The following is a 21,574-nucleotide window of genomic DNA, read 5'->3' on the forward strand; positions in this document are numbered from 1 at the left end:
TCACGTCTTTGGCTTAATGATAAATGTGTGGTCAGTTTTTGCAATAAAGAGTTTAAGATGGGTAGAATTTTATATATATAATATATTTAATGTGTCCGAGAGAAAGAGAGAGAGTCTGTGAACAATCTTAGATTGTATACCAATGTTATAATTTCGGCTCATAACATTAAATCATATACTGCATTGCAAATCTCTCAGCCTCCACACTTGCATAAAGTCTCAAGGGAAGTTGTTTTGTGCACAACCATATGGTCACTTTAGAGCATAATGTTGCAGCATTTTTCTCCATCACTGCAAAAAAGAAATGTAAATAAATAAATATTGCTTTTTAAAATATTTGCTGCTATAGACTAGTCAAAAAGACAGAGACCATCCTGAGTAATTTCTGACACACGTCTCAGCTTACAGAGCATGCTTGAAAAAAAAAAAGACTTCTCTTGAATCACCCTTTTTCCTTAGCTTTGGTCTATTTGGTCATCAGTCTAGTGCTGCTTTAGACTTCTGTTTAATTCAAATGTGTGCATGCGTGCACTCGCTTAAGTGTACATGGTATGTGGTTAATATAGCAACGGATATCACATGTATGCAGGGTTACTAAAGAGGTGGATGCTGAGTCGCGCGAGGCTAAAAGCTTTCTCAAAAAAGAGGAAAAGGAAGATGAGGAGCAGACCTCCATGTCTAAAGCTTCAGCTGAATCCTCACTCACTGCTGGACCCAGGTACCATCATAAACACACTGTGGAAAACCCTTAGAGGTTGAATATTGAAATCTAATAACAGGAGGATTTCTTAATCTGCTGCTGTACTCGTCAAAACTGTCCTGTCTTTGCAACTTACTACATACTAAACATTCTGGGAAATTAGGAATTCTCAAGAGTTTTTTCTTTGCTTCTAACAGCTCTGGCTTTCGCATCAGGGCCCTAAATCTACATCTGGATTTCTCTAAAGAAAAGACATTGTTACAGTGCAGCTGTTAAAATGAAACGTGCTATAAAAAAGATTTAAATATCTAGAATGTTATATTTCAGCACTTTTGATTACAAGGGTGATGAGACTTAACTGGATCATCCATCACACGGGTCATCAAGATTAACACAATACCTGCTCTGATAAGAGTAGTGATGAACATTATTGTTTCTGCTCTTGTTTTTTTTAATGCCATTTTGTTGTTTGTGTGTTAGAGCAACAGAACGCTCTCTCACTCTCTTTGGTTTTGTGTGGGTTTTTTTGGTCACCAGCTGCATATAGAGAATGAGATTATAGCTTTATACAATATATACTGTGTGTATGATGGATAGCAAGTCTTTTTAAAGCAACCGTCTATTGTGGTTATTTGGGGTTTTCAAGAAAATACACCAATAAGCCATAACATTAAAAACAGTTGAAAGTGAAGAGTGTTAATTATCTCTTTACAGTGGTACCTTTCAAGGAGTAGGATATGTTAAGCACCAAGCATTTCCAAAACAGCAGGTCTTGTGGGGCGTTGCCGGTATGCAGTGGGTAAAAACTCAAAATTGATCCGAAGAGGAAAACCAGTGACAGAGCATCCAAGGCTCACTGATGCATGTGTGGAGTTATGGCTAGGTCGTCTGGTCCGATCTTATAGAATTCTACTTTAGCATACATTGTTGAACACATTAATGTGTTGGCTATTCAGCTAAATAATAAAAAAAAAAACTTTATTTATTCCCAGGGGCCAATTTAAGCCACACAGAGTAGTACAGAAAGATCAGTGCAAATAAAAAAATAACATCAAATAAAACTGTTGTAGTGATAATAAATGAAAATAGTTTGCTAGTGCAAAACAGCTGCAAGTAAACATCTTTATATAAACATAAACTGTATAAACTGCAAAAATAGGTAATGCTTAATAGCAGGAACAAAAGAACAAGGTGAAATGGATGGATGCATGTATTAATAAATTAACTTAAAGTGAGAATATTCTTCTGCAATATGTAAACAGTGTAGAGTCTTTGTCACAGCAGAGTCTAGATCTCTATATGAATGTCTTTCACAGATTGTGAGTCTAAGATTCCATGAGTCTATTAATCACAATCTGTGAAAAAACATCTGGCTTCTGCTGTGACAATGATTTTAAAGTTGCTGCTGTATACCAGTATTTACAGACTGCACGATAATCTTCTTACTTTAAGTTTAATTTATTAATATATGCTATGATAGAAAAGCATCAGCTTTTTTTTTTGCTGCCTCAAGTTTATTGCTGCTTGCTGTTTATGAGGTTACGCAGTCACAGACCTGTCAGAGTCCCCATGATGTCCTCTGGCCACAGCTGAAAGTGACTGCAAAGGTTATGCAGTGTTCTTCAGATGCATTCAGGTGTATGACTTTGATACACACCATTTAGCTAAACATTGTTGCAGACCAAGTACACCTCATCATGGCAACAGTAGTCCCTAATGGCAGCAGCCTCTCATGTGGGGTAATGCACACAATGTTCAGGAATAGTTTGAGGAACACAGCAGCAAGTTTGATGTGTTTAACTTGACCTCCAGATTCCTGAGATCTCAATCTGTGCATCTGTGCGATGTGCTGGGCAAATAATTCTGATCTATGAAGGTCCCACATCACAGCTTACAGACCTTATAGGATCTGCTGCAAGTGTCTCTGTGCCAGAGACCACAGCACACCTTTAGAAGCTCCTGCTGTTCATACTCCAGCAGTTTTCCCGCTGTTTGCACATGGTTGCCATGACGCATAATTGCACAACTTTAGATTTCCTCTTAGGCGGTTGACTGTAGCTGCACAGGAAGTCATTCTTTCCTGTTACAGGAAGTGCTGTGTGTCCAGAGCCTTTCCTGGCTCAGATGAAAGTTGCATCCCTCTTTCACTTTATCCCACTGCTAATGTCTTTCTCTCATTTTTAGCACAACAAACTCACCCTATTTTTCATTTCAGCATGCTCGGTGTAATTATTTTTTTATCCGTAGTGTTTTTACTATAAAGAGAGGAACCAGTCTTTCTGTTCCTCTGTTGTGCTTCATAATTTGGTCTAAATTTGGAGAAGGCACTTAACAACTTCCAGTTAATCTGTTCTGATCTCTCCTGTCCTGTCCCTCTGTCCTGACTCAGCATGCTGCGTGTCTGTTTCTTCACTTTGCTCAGTCGCACTGCACATTAAAAGTGCTGACTCTTGTTAATCAAGCTGCCCCTTCCCCCCTCTTTCCTGTTCTCTCTTGTTACTTCTTGCAGAGGTTTAATGTTTAGTGCAATTAAGAGAAATCGCTCTTTTTTAATCTCTGAATATTCATTTCCAACTCACTTACAACTGTTGTAATTACAGTGATGGTGCATGTGCACACATGTACATTGTATACATTCTCTTGAGTGTTCTGTGCCTTTTTTTGTTTGTCTTTACTTGTGTGTCTGGTGGGCGGGAGAAAAAGGCTATAGTGTAATAAGGCTGCAGAGGGTAAGTGCTATCGATTAGAACACCAACCAGATTTACTGCCACTTGTTCAGCACTCTACTGATTGGTAGATTGATTTGTGTCGTGTCTCAGTGTGTGTGAAATCTACACGTAATAGTAGTGTGTCTCTACTACAAACAAACAAACGGCTCGTGCAGTCATGTACCTGTACCCTTACGACGTATATGCAACGAAGGATATTTTCTTTAAATTGCTCGCTTTCCTTTTAACCAGCTGTTTTACATTCATATTTTTTTTAGTCCAACTGGATTGCCTTTGCTAAGCCTGTAAATCTTTTCTACCCTAAACTCTTATTGTAAAAAGTGTGTACGTGTGATTATACGAATATGTTCTGACTGAGTAATCTGATTGGACGAGAGGCATTTCACAAGTGGTGATAATAGAGGATAACAGCACTTAGATATTTAGCTGTATGTATCACTCCGCGTCACAGGTGTTCTAACTGTCGTTAATTCGTGAAAAGTCGCTGGTGTGTACCGCAGCACTGAGGAGAGCTCAGGTACCTGCCAAAACCTACATAAAAAACCAGTCACAGAAGCACTTCTGGAAAACAAACGTTTAACATCACTGTCATTTTAAACAAGACTTTTTCTCCTTAGTTATTGCTTCTAAGTCGTCCTGAACTGCCTCTGAGCCAACTGTGTTCTGTTAATTTTTAAGGTGAGCTATAAAGCAAACTAGCTTCTAACACATGACTGAATTTCTCCCTAACACCTAATCAAGGGCACTATTTTGTTGTGTGGAACAAGAGATTGTGCACCAGCTTTCCATTTAGCGCTATTTGGGATTTTACTCCGAAAGTTAATATAGCTCATATAAAGAGAAACCTAGTTAGCTACACAGTACCAGTAAGAATTTAAAATCAACTCCACCCCTGTTTATTGTACTAACTGTTGGTCACCAGCCTAATGCTAGTTTGCCCAGTTGCGTAAGGATGTGTTGCAGGAGCAAAATAACTGATGAAAAGAACAATTCATAATCTGTTAATGATAAATGCCAATTGTAGAATTGTTCATCAACCTCAAATGTAAATTTTGCTATCTAGTCTGCTATTTGCATTTGATAGAATTTCAGTATCTTTACTTCTCCACCAAGTTTCTTTTTTTCCAAGCCTGTGTGCGAGTAGCAGAATATAGTACAGCGCTGGGAAATGCGTGTCCACTGTAGCTAATGACTGCCATATGTACTCCAGTCATAGTTCTAATTATAGAGGTCTATCTCCTGAGTTCTAAAAATATCTCTAGTCCTTTATTATTACAGAACGAACACGCGCGCGCACGCACACACTCACACACACACACACACACACACACACACACACACACCTTTCTCTGTGAGTCACCACGGACAAGTGGATCTTTAGATCTTTAATGTACACTATATCTAGAGTGTGGGTTGTGGGAATCGTCTTCATAAAGTGTATTTATTTAAACTGTAACAAATTTTTTATGTACCACATTTTTATTTCATTTATTTTATTTGTGTGTGTCTGTGTGGATACATATTTTACTTTGTTGCTTTGAAAAATAAAAACATTGGATAAATTGTAGGAATAAAACATAAAATGTCATCATTAATTAAGTAAAAATACAAATATAACTCTGAAATCCACCAGTTTCTAATTATTATTTCTGATTGTTTCATGTAGCCTTCTAGCTTGTTATTCATGTCTTACCTTCAATTCCTCAAATGTCTTGTAAATCAATGTCTTGTTACATGCATCGTGAAGCATCATTGTACATACAGTGGTGTGAAAAACTATTTGCCCCTTCCTGATTTCTTAGTCTTTTGCATGTTTGTCACACTTAAATGTTTCTGCTCGTCAAAAACCGTTAACTATTAGTCAAAGATAAAATAATTGAACACAAAATGCAGTTTTTAAATGAAGGTTTACATTATTAAGGGAGAAAAAAAACTCCAAATCTACATGGCCCTGTGTGAAAAAGTGATTGCCCCCCTTGTTAAAAAATAACTTAACTGTGGTTTATCACACCTGAGTTCAATTTCTGTAGTCACCCCCAGGCCTGATTACTGCCACACCTGTTTCAATCAAGAAATCACTTAAATAGGAGCTACCTGACACAGAGAAGTAAACCAAAAGCACCTCAAAAGCTAGACATCATGCCAAGATCCAAAGAAATTCAGGAAAAAAATGAGAACAAAAGTAATTGATATCTATCAGTCTGGTAAAGGTTATAAAGCCATTTCTAAAGCTTTGGGACTCCAGCGAACCACAGTGAGAGCCATCATCCACAAATGGCAAAAACATGGAACAGTGGTGAACCTTCCCAGGAGTGGCCGGCCGACCAAAATTACCCCAAGAGCACAGAGACAACTCATCCGAGAGGCCACAAAAGACCCCAGGACAACATCTAAAGAACTGCAGGCCTCACTTGCCTCAATTAAGGTCAGTGTTTACGACTCCACCATAAGAAAGAGACTGGGCAAAAACGGCCTGCATGGCAGATTTCTAAGGCAAACCACTTTTAAGCAAAAAGAACATTAAGGCTCGTCTCAATTTTGCTAAAAAACATCTCAATGATTGCCAAGACTTTTGGGAAAATACCTTGTGGACCGATGAGACAAAAGTTGAACTTTTTGGAAGGTGCGTGTCCCGTTACATCTGGCATAAAAGTAACACAGCATTTCAGAAAAAGAACATCATGCCAACAGTAAAATTAGGTGGTGGTAGTGTGATGGTCTGGGGTTGTTTTGCTGCTTCAGGACCTGGAAGGCTTGCTGTGATAGATGGAACCATGAATTCTACTGTCTACCAAAAAATCCTGAAGAAGAATGTCCGGCCATCTGTTCGTCAACTCAAGCTGAAGCGATCTTGGGTGCTGCAGCAGGACAATGACCCAAAACACACCAGCAAATCCACCTCTGACTGGCTGAAGAAAAACAAAATGAAGACTTTGGAGTGGCCTAGTCAAAGTCCTGACCTGAATCCTATTGAGATGTTGTGGCATGACCTTAAAAAGGCGGTTCATGCTAGAAAACCCTCAAATAAAGCTGAATTACAACAATTCTGCAAAGATGAGTGGGCCAAAATTCCTCCAGAGGGCTGTACAAGACTCGTTGCAAGTTATTGCAAACGCTTGATTGCAGTTATTGCTGCTAAGGGTGGCCCAACCAGTTATTAGGTTCAGGGGGCAATTACTTTTTCACACAGGGCCATGTAGATTTGGAGTTTTTTTTCTCCCTTAATAACGTAAACCTTCATTTAAAAACAGCATTTTGTGTTTACTTGTGTTATCTTTGACTAATAGTTAAATGTGTTTGATGATCAGAAACATTTTGTGTGACAAACATGCAAAAGAATAAGAAATCAGGAAGGGGGCAAATAGTTTTTCACACCACTGTAAGCTGTCAGGTGTGATTAAAAACAAAGTCTTTAACATGCTGCCTGACCCTCGTAGTACATTTGGGTCATCAGTTGACTTTATTTTATTGCCACATAACATTGTTGAGCCTAGACCTGACCCAACTGCAGTAACCCCAGAGTACAACACTGCCTCCAGAGGCTTGAACAGTTGGCACGTTGTGTGATTGTGTCATGTGCCTCGCTTCTTACCCTGACACACCCACTGTTCTGGTAAAATTCCAATCTGGACTATCAGATCACATGGGCTTTTTTCATTGCTCCAAAGTCTAATCCCATTTCCAGCGATTTTAATGTTTTCTTATTGTCACTTGCTAATAATTTGACGCTTCTTAAAAGGCAACTTCACTTTGTGTAGTCCTGTCAATCTTTTTTAGATTTTAGAATTCAGTTGTCTATTGTAAATGATTTACTTTCCATTATCCCTTATTTTTCACTAGTTTCTCACTAATCTTTCCTTATTAATGAGCTGTTGGTTAGATATGTACTAAACAGTGAGTTTAAAACCCTTGACAGTATTCCTGTATGTCAGTATTTTAAAGATTACTCTTCGTTTTCTTATAAGTATCTTATTCTTTGAATGTGTGTGTGTGTGTGTGTGTGTGTGTGTGTGTGAGACTAATGAACACTGAACACAAGTAGTGCATTTTAACGATGAAAGTGCTTTCAGCAGGACTGTATTTAATTCAAAAACAGCAGGCGAGCGATGATGTGTGTACAAGAGGGAGTGATCAGTGAGGGTATTGTTTCCTGCCTCTTTAAAGCTCAGTAATGAGTTTTATGACTGGATTTGAATGAGCGTTTGACATCACGTTGCCTCCCATCGGCTCTTTGCAGCCCAGATGAGCTGTACTATTTCTGCTTCTGATGAAACCAGGACATCTTTCAATCCCCAGATCTCAGAGTGTACAATGACCTGAAAACACTGTGTCCATCCTTGAAGAAGCAGATACAAATTCTCTTTCGTGGATTGGTAAAACACATATTAAAAAAACAAGTTCTCTGGAGACGACACACACTAGGGTTCAGGACATTTTTGTTTCATTTCAAGAGGCTGGAAAAAAAGGCTGCTGGGAGAATGGCTCATTATATCATATAAATTAATCCGGTCATAACTAGGTTTTAAAAGACTTTCCATTAATGTAGCATTTGACCTAGTGACATTTAAAAACGTTGGGCCACCTTAATGGGTCATGTATGGGTAAATTGCATTTTTATGCAAAAGCAAAAAAAAAATAATAAAAAAATGTTTTTGCTTCATCTTATTAAACCTGTCTAGCATCACCTACTTTCCTATGACGGCATGGAATACAATATTACTTTCTCAGCAGATAACTGCATGTCTTCAAGCCTCTAGTGTGTGCTTAGGCATTTAGATTTAGAATAAAACTCCTTCTTTCGAAAATACTAGTGATGACTTTTAATTAAAAGACAAAGTACCGCTCTACAATCTCCCTCCAGATATTAATGGTATTTACTTCTTCCAACCGACTCTCCCAGCTCTGTAAATTTAAGTAAAATGTTTTAAAGCAAAAACTCTCTTGGATCACGTAGAACATTATTGCAAAGTGAAGGATTTTGCTTTTTGCATCTTCAGCCTTTCAGAATAATCTCCTTTAACCCAGGCCAGCATTCATTTAGTCCCCATTGTCATCATCTATGAAGCTTTAATTGCCACCAGTCAGGTCTCCACTTTACTGACTTGTAGCAGGAAGAGAATTTTCTCCTCCATTCTAACACAGCTGTGTCAGTGGAAAAAGATTGAAAGGCATTTTGGGGAACAGCGGGGTGTTGCACTTAACTAACAAACTGTGGGAACAGATGAACAAGTAGAGCCAGCATATTTGGGGCCCCGGTTTACTTCTGCTCAGTTTCTCTGCCTGGCACTGGCTTCCCCTGAGACACCAGTTTCTCACAGAACCTTACAACAGGAAGGAGACTGAGGTTGTTTAGCTGGTACACATTACGCTCCCTTGATCTTATCAATCATTTTGATGTGAAGTGGTAGCCTAATTTTGCGCCTGAGCCAAATTAAAGTAGTGATTGTGTAGTTGCCATTATCTGATGGGTGGAGAACGAAGGTTTTTGTTGTTTTTATGTTTTTTAAGTTTGATTCAGACTATGCAAGTACACAGTGAATAAGATGTTCATAAAAATGGCCGATGCCATTATTGTCTTGTCTTTGCACATCTATCTATAAAGAATTTTTTTTTGTTATTGTTTTGTGCAGCCTGTACTTTTAGTATGCTAATTACGCTTAACCTCGCTTCCTTGGCACTGACATCATGTGACCTTAACCTCATTATAATTTTCCTCAAAACATCATCATGGCGGGCACGGAGCCAACCCACAAAAAAAATATGCAAGCTTTTTACGGAATCTACCAAGAAAAATCTTCTCTCGTTTGTGTTTTCTGACTTCTTGTTTGTTTTGACACCTTGTCATGTGACTGTTTCATTTGCATATTTGTTAATATTCATTACCAAAAATGGGCGTGTACACAGGACCAGCCTTGTCTGTGTTCAATTATTTCATTGATTTTATACAACACATTTCTTTTGATATAGTGACTTTATTTATTAATATACTGTATGCCACTCTCTAAATGGAACATATCAAAGGACCACTTCTTAAGTGCTTAATCAGGCTTGAGGTGGATCTGCATGCTCTGTCATCACTGTGCATGATACCTGTTGCAGTTGTAGCAACCGATCCGTTTCCTAAATTGCCAAAAGTGCTCGTCTGCCTTCACATGCATATAAATTTAAGTAACATTCAATTCTTTTTTGGGGGGTTCGTCGTTACCACACAGACAAGGGCCCTCAGTCATGAGGAATGCTCTCTGCAACATCTGGACGTTTGACGCCTTTCTGAAGCTCCATTGTTCCACTGAAGGAAAAAGCACCCCAGACCATTATGGCGCCCCCTCCACTGCGGCACGTAGAAAACATCTCAGGTGGGATCTGCTTGTCATGCCAGTAAAGTTGGAAACCATCAGGACCATCAAGGTTAAATTTTTTCTCATCAGAGAATAAAACTTTCTTCCACCTTTGAATGTCCCATGTTTGGTGCTCTCTTGCAAAGTCCAAACGAGCAGTTCTGTGGCGTGCAAGGAGACGAGGTCTTTAAAGACGCTTTACGACTTCAGTCTCAGATGCTGTCTGATGGTTATGGGGCTGCAGTCAGCACCAGTAATGGCCTTAATTTGGGTCGAGGATTGTCCAGTGTCTTGACGGACAGCCAATGGGATCCTCCGGCTCAGTGCTGGTGAAACTTTTTTGGGTCTTCCACTTGACTTTTTGTTACATAACCCTCAGGATCATTTAAGAAATTCTAAATGACTGTCTTACTGCGTCCCACCTCAGCAGCGATGGCGTGCTGTGAGAGACCCTGCTTATGCAGTTTAACAACCCGACCACGTTCAAAAAGGGAGAGATTTTTTGCCTTTGCCATCAGAACGTGTGACTACCTGACAGAAAATGACGATGAATCCACATCTTTGCACAAATTTGGCCTTTTAAAGGCATGTGGTCCTAAAATTTTAATCAGATGTAAAACATCCTGTTTCAGTTTAATCGTTATTTTCAATTAATTGAATGCTCAAATTTTTTTTTGTCTCACTTCCATTTCTTCTGCTCTACTTGGAACCTTGGTAAGATCCAACCATGCAAAATATAATTTCTTGCCACTTTTTCAAGTGGTCTTAAACTTTTGATCTGGACTATATATATATATATATGAAATAAAGACCGAACTTTTAAAACTTTAGCAGTAAGACAGAACCCTGCTACTTTGTTTGCTAATTTCGCGTTGCTAATTTCAATGTTTACTCTTTTCTAGCACACCCACTGTCTTAGGATTACCTGTTAATTAGCTGATTTGTTAGATCAGTAGCACAAAAACAAAGAAAACAGGAGAATATGTGGCCTGGTGGTGTTGCAGGAGCAGGGAACATGTTAGAGTGACAGGATCCTGACACTGCGTGTTTTGCTGTATGTGTGCACTACACTGCAGTACCACACACACACACACTCTCTCTCTCTCTATTTACCTCCTAAGAGAGGTTTTTTCTGTGTGCCCTGTTTTTCGCAGTTGCCCAGGCAACTGTCTGAGGAACATGTGTGGTTTAGGCATCTAAAGGTTTCTGGGAGTTTGGACAGTGAGACTTATTGCTCTAGGTGTGTGGGTGTGTGGTCGGCCAGACCTCCTCCCTGCTCTGAGGCTTGGCAGTTGTGCAGGAGTCGAGGGGATTTTGTTTTTAGAAACTGTTGTGAAAATATGAGAGAAAGTTAAGTAACAGTGTTTTCCCTCAAGGTGATTTTTTTTTTTTTATTCCGCGAGCTCCATCATCATCTTCATCCACGTCTCCTTCCCCTCTCTCATGTGGGGTCATCTCTCTTGGGGTATTCCCATGTAATAAGGGTTAGTCTGATTTCTGGTATGATGCACTGATTTAAATCTGTAAATAGTAATTGCCTAATTTCCCTGGTCATGTATAAATCCATGAGGCTTTTCTCTAGTGTATCTGCATTCGAAGATGGGGGCAAGTACCAAATAAAGCAAGGTGACTATTTTGAGAGGGAAATTTGGACACACTGCTGAAAGCAGTGAGTGTGTGAATTTGTTGCTTTTGTGTTACATTTGTAGAGGTTTCTACTGCTGACATCCTTAGGCTAGAATAAATAGACGTGAGTACAGCCAAGCTTGAAAATGGCTTTTTATGTTGAAATCGTTTTGCTGTTCTCAGTGAGAGTGGCAAAGTGAAGCAAAACTGCATGGGTAAATGCTGAGGGTAATTTTGTCTAATGTGCTGTAATGATCCTAATGTGCTGCAGGGTTTCCTGCACCCTAACACACCTGCTTCAGCTCATGAAGAGCTCCATGATAAGAGCATAAAAAGCATTTATTTGTGGACTAGGTTACTCTAGAGTCAGGAGGTTAAGGTTTTATTGTAATTTTTCCATTTTCCTATTTTCCTGTCGGCCATTTGCATTTTTAATGCTCGTTGTAAAACTTCAATCTACCAGACTCTTAATCTCAGTCTTCCCTTCACAAATGGCATACTCTCCTTTTTCTTGGTTATATACAATACTATGCAAAAGTCTTAGGAATCATATTATATGCTGTACCCATTTTGTTATACATGTTTATGTTTATAATGTCTGCATAATAATGTACAAAATCATTCAGTATTTCCATATATAACTTAAAAATGTATAAATAGATAACATTACAGGAGGATGTATGCATGGCTGTAAATAAAGAAATATAGTACAAGACAGACCAGTTTTCTTGTAGAAACAAAAACCTAATAACTATTTTACTTACTTAAGTACTATGCAATAATCTTGGGCACATACAAAAATATAAGCAAAAGATGCCTTTGAAAACATTTCTGCATAAAAGAAACTTCTATAGGAGTAATAAAATAAGCAGTTTTAGACAAAGATTTGTGCAGTTTTATAAGAAAATAGCTGTTTTCTGGTTTTACTCAGCTTGCTGGAGAATCTGAGTTCTTCTGGTAACTTTGTCACACTCGCTTCTTTCTATTTTATGCGAATCCCAGGAGTGTACATTAGGTTTTTTGTGTCCATCTGAAAACTGTCTTGTACTAGCCTATATATTTTTTTCTTTACAGCCATGAATATATTTTGTAATATTATTTATTTATTAATTTTTAAGTTATATATGGAAATACTGAATGATTTTGTAAATAATTATGCAGACATTATAAACATACTGTATATGACAAAATTGGTACAGCATATAATATAGTGCCTAAGACTTCTGACAGAAAGGTGTGAAATAATAATGTTGCTTCTGGTGAGGGTTTATTTAATGTCTTTTTGAGAAAATGCCATACATACCATTTAAATTTCGTACCAATTAATTCATGAATAAAAATCTAATGCCACTAATAAAGTCTATTGTATTATCAAAATGTGTGTGCACATGGGTGTCTGAACCATGTAACAGCTAAAGCAGAGGGCAGCTTGTTGCGTGTCCAGGTGGTTGAGTGTAAAAGGTCTTTGAACTTTCTGTCTTACCACAACAGCTAGTGTTGTGTATGTGTTTGCACATATTCATTAGCCATCTCTGAACAGGTGCAGTATTTATTTATTTATTTTTTGGTCTGTGAGGATTAAAATTGTCCCTCAGGCTGTGAAAGACCGAGCAGGGCGGAGATGCCTCAAGCTACACATGTCTTACAGGACTTTGAAGATCAGAGAGGTACTGTAAGATGGGACAAAGAATAAAGGAAAAGGACGAAATGGTAAGGAAATCGAGAGGCGGATATTATACACACATATGCAAAACACAATGCTAAATGATTCCATTTGGCTGTGCTTCAGTCACATGTGCACTTCTTCCGCCTCTGGCTTTGAGTGGACCTGCTAACAGGCCCTCATCAGCCCCAGTGCAAACTGACCAGAAGCCCCTTGGAGAACTTTGAGAATGTGTTAACTGACGAGAACAAACGTTTTCTTTATAGAACTAGTAAATGAGACAGTGTTGGGTTATGGTGGTTTTTTTATCAAATCAGAGGTTTCTTTTCATTTTGGACAACTGCAGTGCAAGTATGAGGTTTTAAAAAGCAGTGGTGTAATTTGAGGCTGTTCATTTCTTTACCCATTCTCTGACTGAATAATTATTTTCCGTAACACTTTAAAAATCCCACAAACAAGTAGCTGTATTTTTTTTTTGCTTGATTTAATATCCTGCTAAGAATGTAGGTCACTGAGGCGATCCTGTGCTGGCTCGTGGACAATATCACTTACCTTTTTCCCAGTTCTAATAATCCATCAGCATCCTCTCTGAGCGGCAGCACCAACACTGCATGTAGGTCAGTATTGGCAATTCTGGCCTGTCTTTTAAGACATTCAGCAGTTGATTACACTATTTAGCTTGTAATCTGTTTTATAGATTTTGGTTTTCATGGTATGTTAGAAATTTTGGAAGCATGTTCTAGCCAGAGAACCAGCTTTGAGGAGAACCGTAGTGTTAATACACATAATAATGACAAATCTTTCATTGGATTTTGAATTCACATAAAAAAAAAAAAAACTGTGGTAGCCGAAGTGAAAAGTATTATGGTGTGTGAGCTCTGTCTGCTGTGATGGTGACCTTGATCAAAGTGGAAAGTTGATGAAGAGGAACATGGTCAAGGAATTTCGTTTCCTGTCCTGTAATGTCAGAATAAGACATGTTGCGCAGGGTTTCTGCACACATATGTGAGAGACAGTAACAAGTCTCTGGTCATGGGAGAGCTCAGACTGCAAATAAACTGGACCAGAATGACAGACTGCCAGACTCCAATCCTGCGTCTGTGTTTGTGTATGTTTGTGAGTAACTGTGCCCTTCAGTTTTGTCTTCACTTTTGTTTGTACTTAAAATCCTCGACTCTATTTAACCCTTCCTGCCTGCTTTCTCACTCACTGCTGCCGAACAGCATGCAGGATTGACTCTCAGTCAAGTCTTGATTATCTATTGATTCACTGTCTGAGCACGCTTAAGGTGTATGTGTGCATGTGTGATCATCCATATCAATTCGTCTGTTGACCAAGCTGGTGCAGCAAAATTGTTCTTGCACAAACCTCTAGAGCATAAGCACAAAAGATTTGGCTTTGTGTACTTTCGTGCGCCCTTGATAGGCTCGGCCTGTCGTGGGAATAGTGCTACACTGAAACAGCTGCCCGAAAGCTGTGTGTAATCACGGGCTTTGTGATATGCTGTAGTATACAGGTGTGTATGCGTGCGTGCGCGCCTGTGTGTACACTGGAGCGCTGGCTCATTTATTGCTTCTCTAGTTTTTCATCCCTTCCCGTCTTTTATATACACACACGCCTACGTTTGCACATGCGGATCTCCTGAGAGCTGAGCTAGATTTGTTTCTTCCTGAAGGGCAGCAAGAGAAACATACAAACAACCAGCATGGTCCAAAGAATCCTTCCTCATTCCCTCCTTTTATCTTTTTCCCTTTTCCCCTTGAATGATGCTGACAGCATCAGCACAGATGGCAAATGCATTCTGTCATGGGGACTTTAGCCCTGTTTTCCCTCGAAGTTGTCTTTGTTTCCTCTTTTCTCGTTCATGCTGCTGCCTTTTTCTTTTGCCTCTAGTCTTACTCTTGCCCTAGATTAGTGTATTTTCTGCCTCTGTTATTTTTATGCTGTAAGTATGTGCACGTTCTTTAAACAGCAGCAAACGTGAAGGATTTGTTTGGAGTGGCAGAAGCTAAATATACATCACTATACCAATAGAGCAGGAACATGAACTACATCCCTGTATTGATTGCTGGAGTAATGCGTGTTCCTGTGACATGACCCACCTGATCCACGGTATTAGTCATACCATTCAAGAGCACGTTGTATGTTGTATTGACGAATGAGCTCATGTTTCATGGTTTGGCATGAAATAAATCTGCTATGAAATGGTTCGAGTGGTTTGTATCAGGGATTAGGAGTGCAAGTTAAGTAGATTTCTGTTTCAGTTCAGTTATAGATACGACAACGAATTGTAGTGTGGAGAATGATTGTTACTGCTTTTCTGATCATATTTCATGTTTTTCAAACCCTGAGTAAATCAGCAAACATAACTGATACAGTTTTGGATTGATTTAGTTATTTAATTGAGTGTGACTTAACTCACATGTATTGCAGTAGATAGTGATCAGAAATACAGTACTGAAGCTAATTCTACTTTCAAAAATGGAGGTCAAGCGATAAATTATTTGAAAAAATGTGGGCCACAAAACTAGAATTTTAAGATCCTGATGTAACATGCTGTGAAAGAAACCTGCGGAACACATTACTTACATCTGTGCGAAGCAGGAAATCATCTCTAAATGAACCTCCTTTAAGGTGGTTTGGATGCATCAGCAGAAGACCACAATGGATTGCATTCTTTGTCAGCCAAGAACAGGATGCTGACACTATAGTGGGCAGAGGCTCACAGAACCTGGACAGTGAAAGAAAAGTCTAGGTTGTGCATTCTGAAATGCTTTTTTGTTCTCCACAGTCATAAGGAGTGGGTATTAGTGTAGACTAGACTTGCTGTCAGCTGGAGGCTGCCTGTCAGTTCTTCTCTAATCTGTCATCAGCAAGGCACTTCCACCCACAGAACTGAATGTCACCATTCTGTCTGTTCCAAACACCCAAAATCTGAAAATCCCTAGCTGTCGAAATTCCCAGCAGATCAGCACTTTCTGAAATATGCAGACCAACCCATTTAGCACCACCAGCCATGCCACTGGTAAAAACTTAATTTTTGTTATTCAGATATGAACCTTTTGACATTTTGTACCTGGATAAAGATTAGCATTGTACTGCTGCCAGATGATAGGATAATTGCATGAATGAAGTTCCAGATATCCCTATTAAAATGACAGATGACTGTATATAATTGTACAACCCACATAAACCAGTATACAGATAGCAGGAGCCTCAGTCAGAAGCATGGACAAGAAGTGTGCAGATTGCATGAGCAATTATAAATATCTGCATTTCATAAAGGCTATGCATAATGCACATGAGGGAGAAATTTGTGTAATGTAATTTTTTTTGTAGGTCGAATTTGTTTATGCAGTTTTTTACTTTTCTTTAAAAGGATAAAGCTGAGTGCCTATTTTATATATGCACACACACACACACACACGAAAGAATTGCTCATTCTCATTCATTTCAACTGAAACCCTTTTTTCTATGACTCACCTGAGCATGAAACTATTCTGTTCATGGACCCTGCTTCTCTCCAGCATGATTCCTTCTCCTCTCACCTCTCGACCCCCACCCCAGTCACCCTCCTGCTGGAAGATCCCACTACCCTGATGGCTTTCCTTTCCCTGACACAGATCGTTTAACATTCCATTATTGCAACCAAGCTTAGCACCAGTGTCAAGATGCCTTCTGTATCATTCAAAATGGACATCCTTGTTCCAGGAGCATTAGAAATCGCTCCATTAAAGCATAGAAAAACTTGCTGTCACCTCTACCCTGTATTGCCCCCTGTGTTTAACCCCTGCTTGTTTTTCCCTTCTCTGTCATAGGATCTTTATCTGAGTGCTGAATGTTTGCCTGTAGTATTTTAATGCATTTAAGCTGTTTCTGCTTTATTGGTGTAAATAACACTTGAGATTTTCGGTCCCTTTGCAGATCTGCTTAAATATAATTAACGTGGGTGTTATTCATTTTTAATATTTTTGATTCTTGATTAAAATGTCTCCCTTGTGTCCCATTGATGTTTCATCCTTTAAAATTTTTCTGTCTCTTTTAGCGTGAAGAGACCAGCGGGGATGGGCAGTATCCTGAACCGGCTTGGAGGAAAGAAGCCTAAAATGAGCACTCTAGAGAAGTCCAAGCTGGACTGGGACATGTTCAAAACAGAAGAGGGCATCACTGAAGAGCTGGCCATTCATAATCGTGGTAAAGAAGGGTAAGTCTGCAATAGTTACATAATTACGGAAATGTCAGGCGTTTGCATTTGATCGTTATTCGAGATATGCTTTGATGTATACTGCGTGTCCCCAAAAGTTATTTTTTTGCCAATGACTGCTATGGATAATTTTCATCTATGTTCTTAATGTTCGTTATTTAAAAAGTATAGCTTCCCTTAAAAGATTCTTTTTTGCATTACATTCAAAAGGAATATGATTGCATTGATTCAAAGGTCATTCCTGATCATATTCATGTTGCACACTTTGTACTGTCTTACACTTGGACGTTTAGTGCTTTGAGTGTAAAGAATAAGAATTTTAAAGCTACTCGTCACTCAGTCTCCTTTTCTCCTTTATTCTATCCTTTGTGATGAGTCCTTATATTTTATCAGTAGCTTTTTTTCACACTTATTTTCTACCGACTCTGGCTTAAGTGTAGCTTAATAAATCAGTGCAGTGTAGATTAACTTCAGGCACCTGCACCAATTAGCCAAAACATTACTACCGACAGCTTAACTGAACAACATTACTCACCAACTACAGTACTAGTCAAAAGTTTAGACATGCCTTCTAATTAATATTTTCTACTTTCTATAGCAATACTGAAATTTTCAAATATAGAAAATATCACATACAGTATTAGGTAATTAAGTTACAACTTAATATTATAGTAATTAATTAACAAGTCAACTGTTATTTTAAGACACTGGGATCAGTTGTTCTGAAATATTTCTTTGCAAGAACGGTATAGTCAAATGCATCTGCAAAACCTGTCAAGTGCCGTGATGACACTGGCTCTCATGAATACCATCCCAGGGAAGCAAGACCAAATCTTACCTTTGCTTCAGAGTTGTTGGACTTTTAGAGTTACAAACGTCTAAAATCACCAATTTACAGCACCTGTCACAGCTTAGAGTCGTTATAAAGGCTTTATAGAACATGAATAGCAGACATATTTAAACATCAGATGTTAAGAGGAGATTATTGCATATTTTGGATGCCTTCAGCATTGTTTTGCAAGGAGAAAAAAAATTCAGGTGAGACCATGGAGTTAGAAAGTGTGGTCAAACTTACTGGGGTATACACCAGTAAACTGGTTTTAGGATCATGGGCACCAAAGGCTCACTCATGCCCGCACGAACCAAAGGCCAGGCCATCCAGTCCAATCCAGTCGAGAACCTGTGGGATCCACGGAGTCTGATCACTGAGGCACCACCCCTCAACCCACAGCAGCTAAAGTAGCCGTTGCCAATGTCCTGGTGCCAGACACCACAGATACCCCCAGAGGCAGTGCAGAGCCACGCCCCTCGGGGCCAGAACTGCCCCAGTGCGGCCTAGGATGTTTTAATGTTGTTTTTATGTTTATGGCTAATCAGTGTATATCAGAGAAAAGCACGTTGGGTCCAACATCTGTTACAAGCAGCAGATAAAAACCAGCATCTAGATTTCCATAGTACAACCTTGTTAATACCTGTTTTAATGCTTTCCATAGAACATATTTTGTGTTTCAGCTTGCACTGTACATTTGTTAAAGTATGACATTCTTTGTGATGTCTGCTGACGTTGTGATGCTGTGTGATTGCTTTTGATTTCATCCTGAAGCCCAGCTAGACCTCTTAAAATTGCATGTTTACATCTAAATAGTATGTACAAACAGGTACTTTGGCCTCGTTTACCAATAATTACCTTGTTTTTTGGTGAGAGTGTGTAAGAGTGCAATGCAAGAATGTAAGAATCAAAGGGACATAATCACACATGTACATGCAGGGCTGTTAGTGCATGAGTGGCATGTATGTGCGCGTATACACACACACACACACACACACAAACACATCTTTAGACTGCTCATCTCATAGCCTTCTTCCTGCACCTTTACTTATATTCTCAAAATATATATATACACAATTCCAGCACCCAGATTTTGATATTAAAGCTGCTGGAACTAAAGATGTTATCTTTTTCAGGTGTACTTAAGAAAATAAGAGAGTTCAGAATTTTGGATCAGTTTAATGGTGCATCAGAAAGTGTTCACAGTTCAAAATTTTGGAATCTTTTGGAATCCTGACAATGCCACAGCTGTCCATGAATCAGCCCTACTCTCTGGATAAGTGGTATGGCATCGGTCCTGTTACAAAGAGCAACACTTGCCAGCCTTGTTGAGCTCATGTATGTGGAAGATGGCAGTCAGTGCTGTTTGAGTGTAGTCGGTTGTCATGAGACGCAGCAAGGTGTATGTGTGTGTGTGTGTGCAAGCTAGTGACAATGACAAATAAATAATAAAAATAATCCCTCAAGTAGTTTGAATTAGCTTTGATTGGAGATAAAGCAATATTTTATGTATTTTTTTTAAGGGAAGTAATGCACACACACAAAAAAAAACACGAGCTCATTGATTTTTACATAGTTATTGCACCCAAGAGTTTGCTGCCTATGAGCATGATGTGCACCTTTCTAGAATGTTGCCAGTGTTTCCTCCATAAATAGACATCATTGATTTGCAAAGAGCAAACATTTCTCGGTTCACACTGACTGTGATATTATTTTTAACATAGTACAAGACGAAGACAATTCGTAAATGCAAGGTCCAAAAGCCCTACAGAAGTCTTTTTGGGACCTAGAAAATTTCTAAATGTCATAAGTTTCCTAACACTGAATGCTTCACTATAGCCCTTGCAAGGCAGCTCTTCATTTCACCAGCCCAGCTCTCATCAGCTTTGCAAAAGGACTATTAAAAACAGTATAAACAAACAGGCAGATGATGGCTGCAATAACACCTGCGCACGCTTTGGGGAATAGTTCCATCTCCCACTCTTTTAAAACCTAATGAACCCTGACTTAAGCACTGAGCCTGCTACCACTGTAGGGCGAAACATATTACAGCACATTGCTAAACATGTAATATTTATGATATTTTCAGAATCTCTAGTGCACTTAAGTCATGTATTAAACATTAAACTGCATGTATTAAGATATCCCAAGTCTATCTCTTTTATTTTCTCTTATTCCTTCGCCTTTTCATTAATTACAGTTGATTAGTTGGTCTATATACACTAGTTAGTTTCATGTTAGTTCCATATCTCCCCATAGTATATCATCATATTTCCATTTAAATCTTTTTTTCACAATGATCCTTAAGCCCCCAGAGTGTTTCCATGTACCAAGGTCTCCATAATCACCTCGCCTGCAGCTGTTGTGTGTGTCCCAGCTATGGGTTGGTTTGAAGGCTCGGGCTTATGGGAGTAGAGATGTACTTTAGGGGATGCTGTTACACAATGACATCATCTGTACACACGAGGAGTGTAACCCTTTGAGTGTATGATGAGATGTATCTCAAGGTTCAAGCTAAACACAGATGGGTTAGTCTTTTCTATTGGTGTGGAACGTGCACTGAGCCTCAATGGACTCTGGTTGAAAGGAGCCCCAAATTAAAAACCTGGGCTGGGGGTTAAAAATAAGATTTCTCTGACAGACCAAATTAGAGCATGCTTCTGGTTCTGTATTTTCAACTCCCTTTGGGAATGATGTGGTTTAGGAAGGGAGTTGGGCGTGGTGTGGTGGCCTACGATGGAGTCTAAAAGTGCAGGATGTGCTTATGGGGCCTACATCAGGCACGCTAAGGTCTGGATACAGCACAGAGAGACCAATTCTTAATCTGCAGTGAGGGACTTTTTTAGTTTTTGCAGATTTGCTTTCAATTTGGAAAATAGTTCAATTGATGCTTAACACCAGTCTAAAACAAGGCTCTCACTAACACGACAGATTAACAGAGAGGAATCAGAGCTGCAGTTTTGTTTTGGGAAGAAACAGAAGGGAGCAGTCTGACCAAGAGGGAATGAGACATACACTCCCTATAGACATACTCCAGAATCACTAAAATGGTTAAGCTAATGTGGATTGACAGGCCCATAACTGCATATTTAATAAAATAATTTTCCCCTGTAAGAGTTTCCATGTGCAAATGCAGCTGGTTTGTGGGTTCTCTCCTCTCAGCTGTTCCCACTAACATCCTAACAATCTACAGAGGTTCAGAGAGCAGCTTTGTTTTCCTGTTGAGCAACCGTCTGGGGACTCCGTTTTGTAAATGTCACATACAAGCATTACATCTTTCATGTTCAAGCACCTGCAACAAATTATGGTGAAATGATCTTGAAAATGTGTTTGACTGTTCCTCTCATTGTCATGCATCGTATCATACTAGTCAGTATTTCTTAATAGTTGTTCATCAAAGTCATTATATGCTGCAATACACAGTTGTATTTCTGTACACTTTCATTAATATAAAACTGTACAGAAATCGTTTAAAAGGCATCAGC

The 21,574-nt window shown here is 39.0% G+C and overlaps 1 protein-coding gene across 1 annotated transcript in view; it reads left to right on the forward strand.

Moving 5' to 3' along the window:
* cfdp1 (craniofacial development protein 1) overlaps positions 1–21,574 on the forward strand; it is a 33,874-nt gene that overhangs the window by 6,661 nt on the left and 5,639 nt on the right. The window contains exons 5-6 of the mRNA XM_053501194.1: positions 590–718; positions 17,102–17,260. Of these exons, the coding sequence (XP_053357169.1) occupies positions 590–718; positions 17,102–17,260 (288 nt within the window). The remainder of the gene's footprint in view (positions 1–589; positions 719–17,101; positions 17,261–21,574) is intronic.

This window comes from Clarias gariepinus, chromosome 7 (assembly GCF_024256425.1).
Source record: "Clarias gariepinus isolate MV-2021 ecotype Netherlands chromosome 7, CGAR_prim_01v2, whole genome shotgun sequence".
Classification (NCBI taxonomy): domain Eukaryota; kingdom Metazoa; phylum Chordata; class Actinopteri; order Siluriformes; family Clariidae; genus Clarias; species Clarias gariepinus.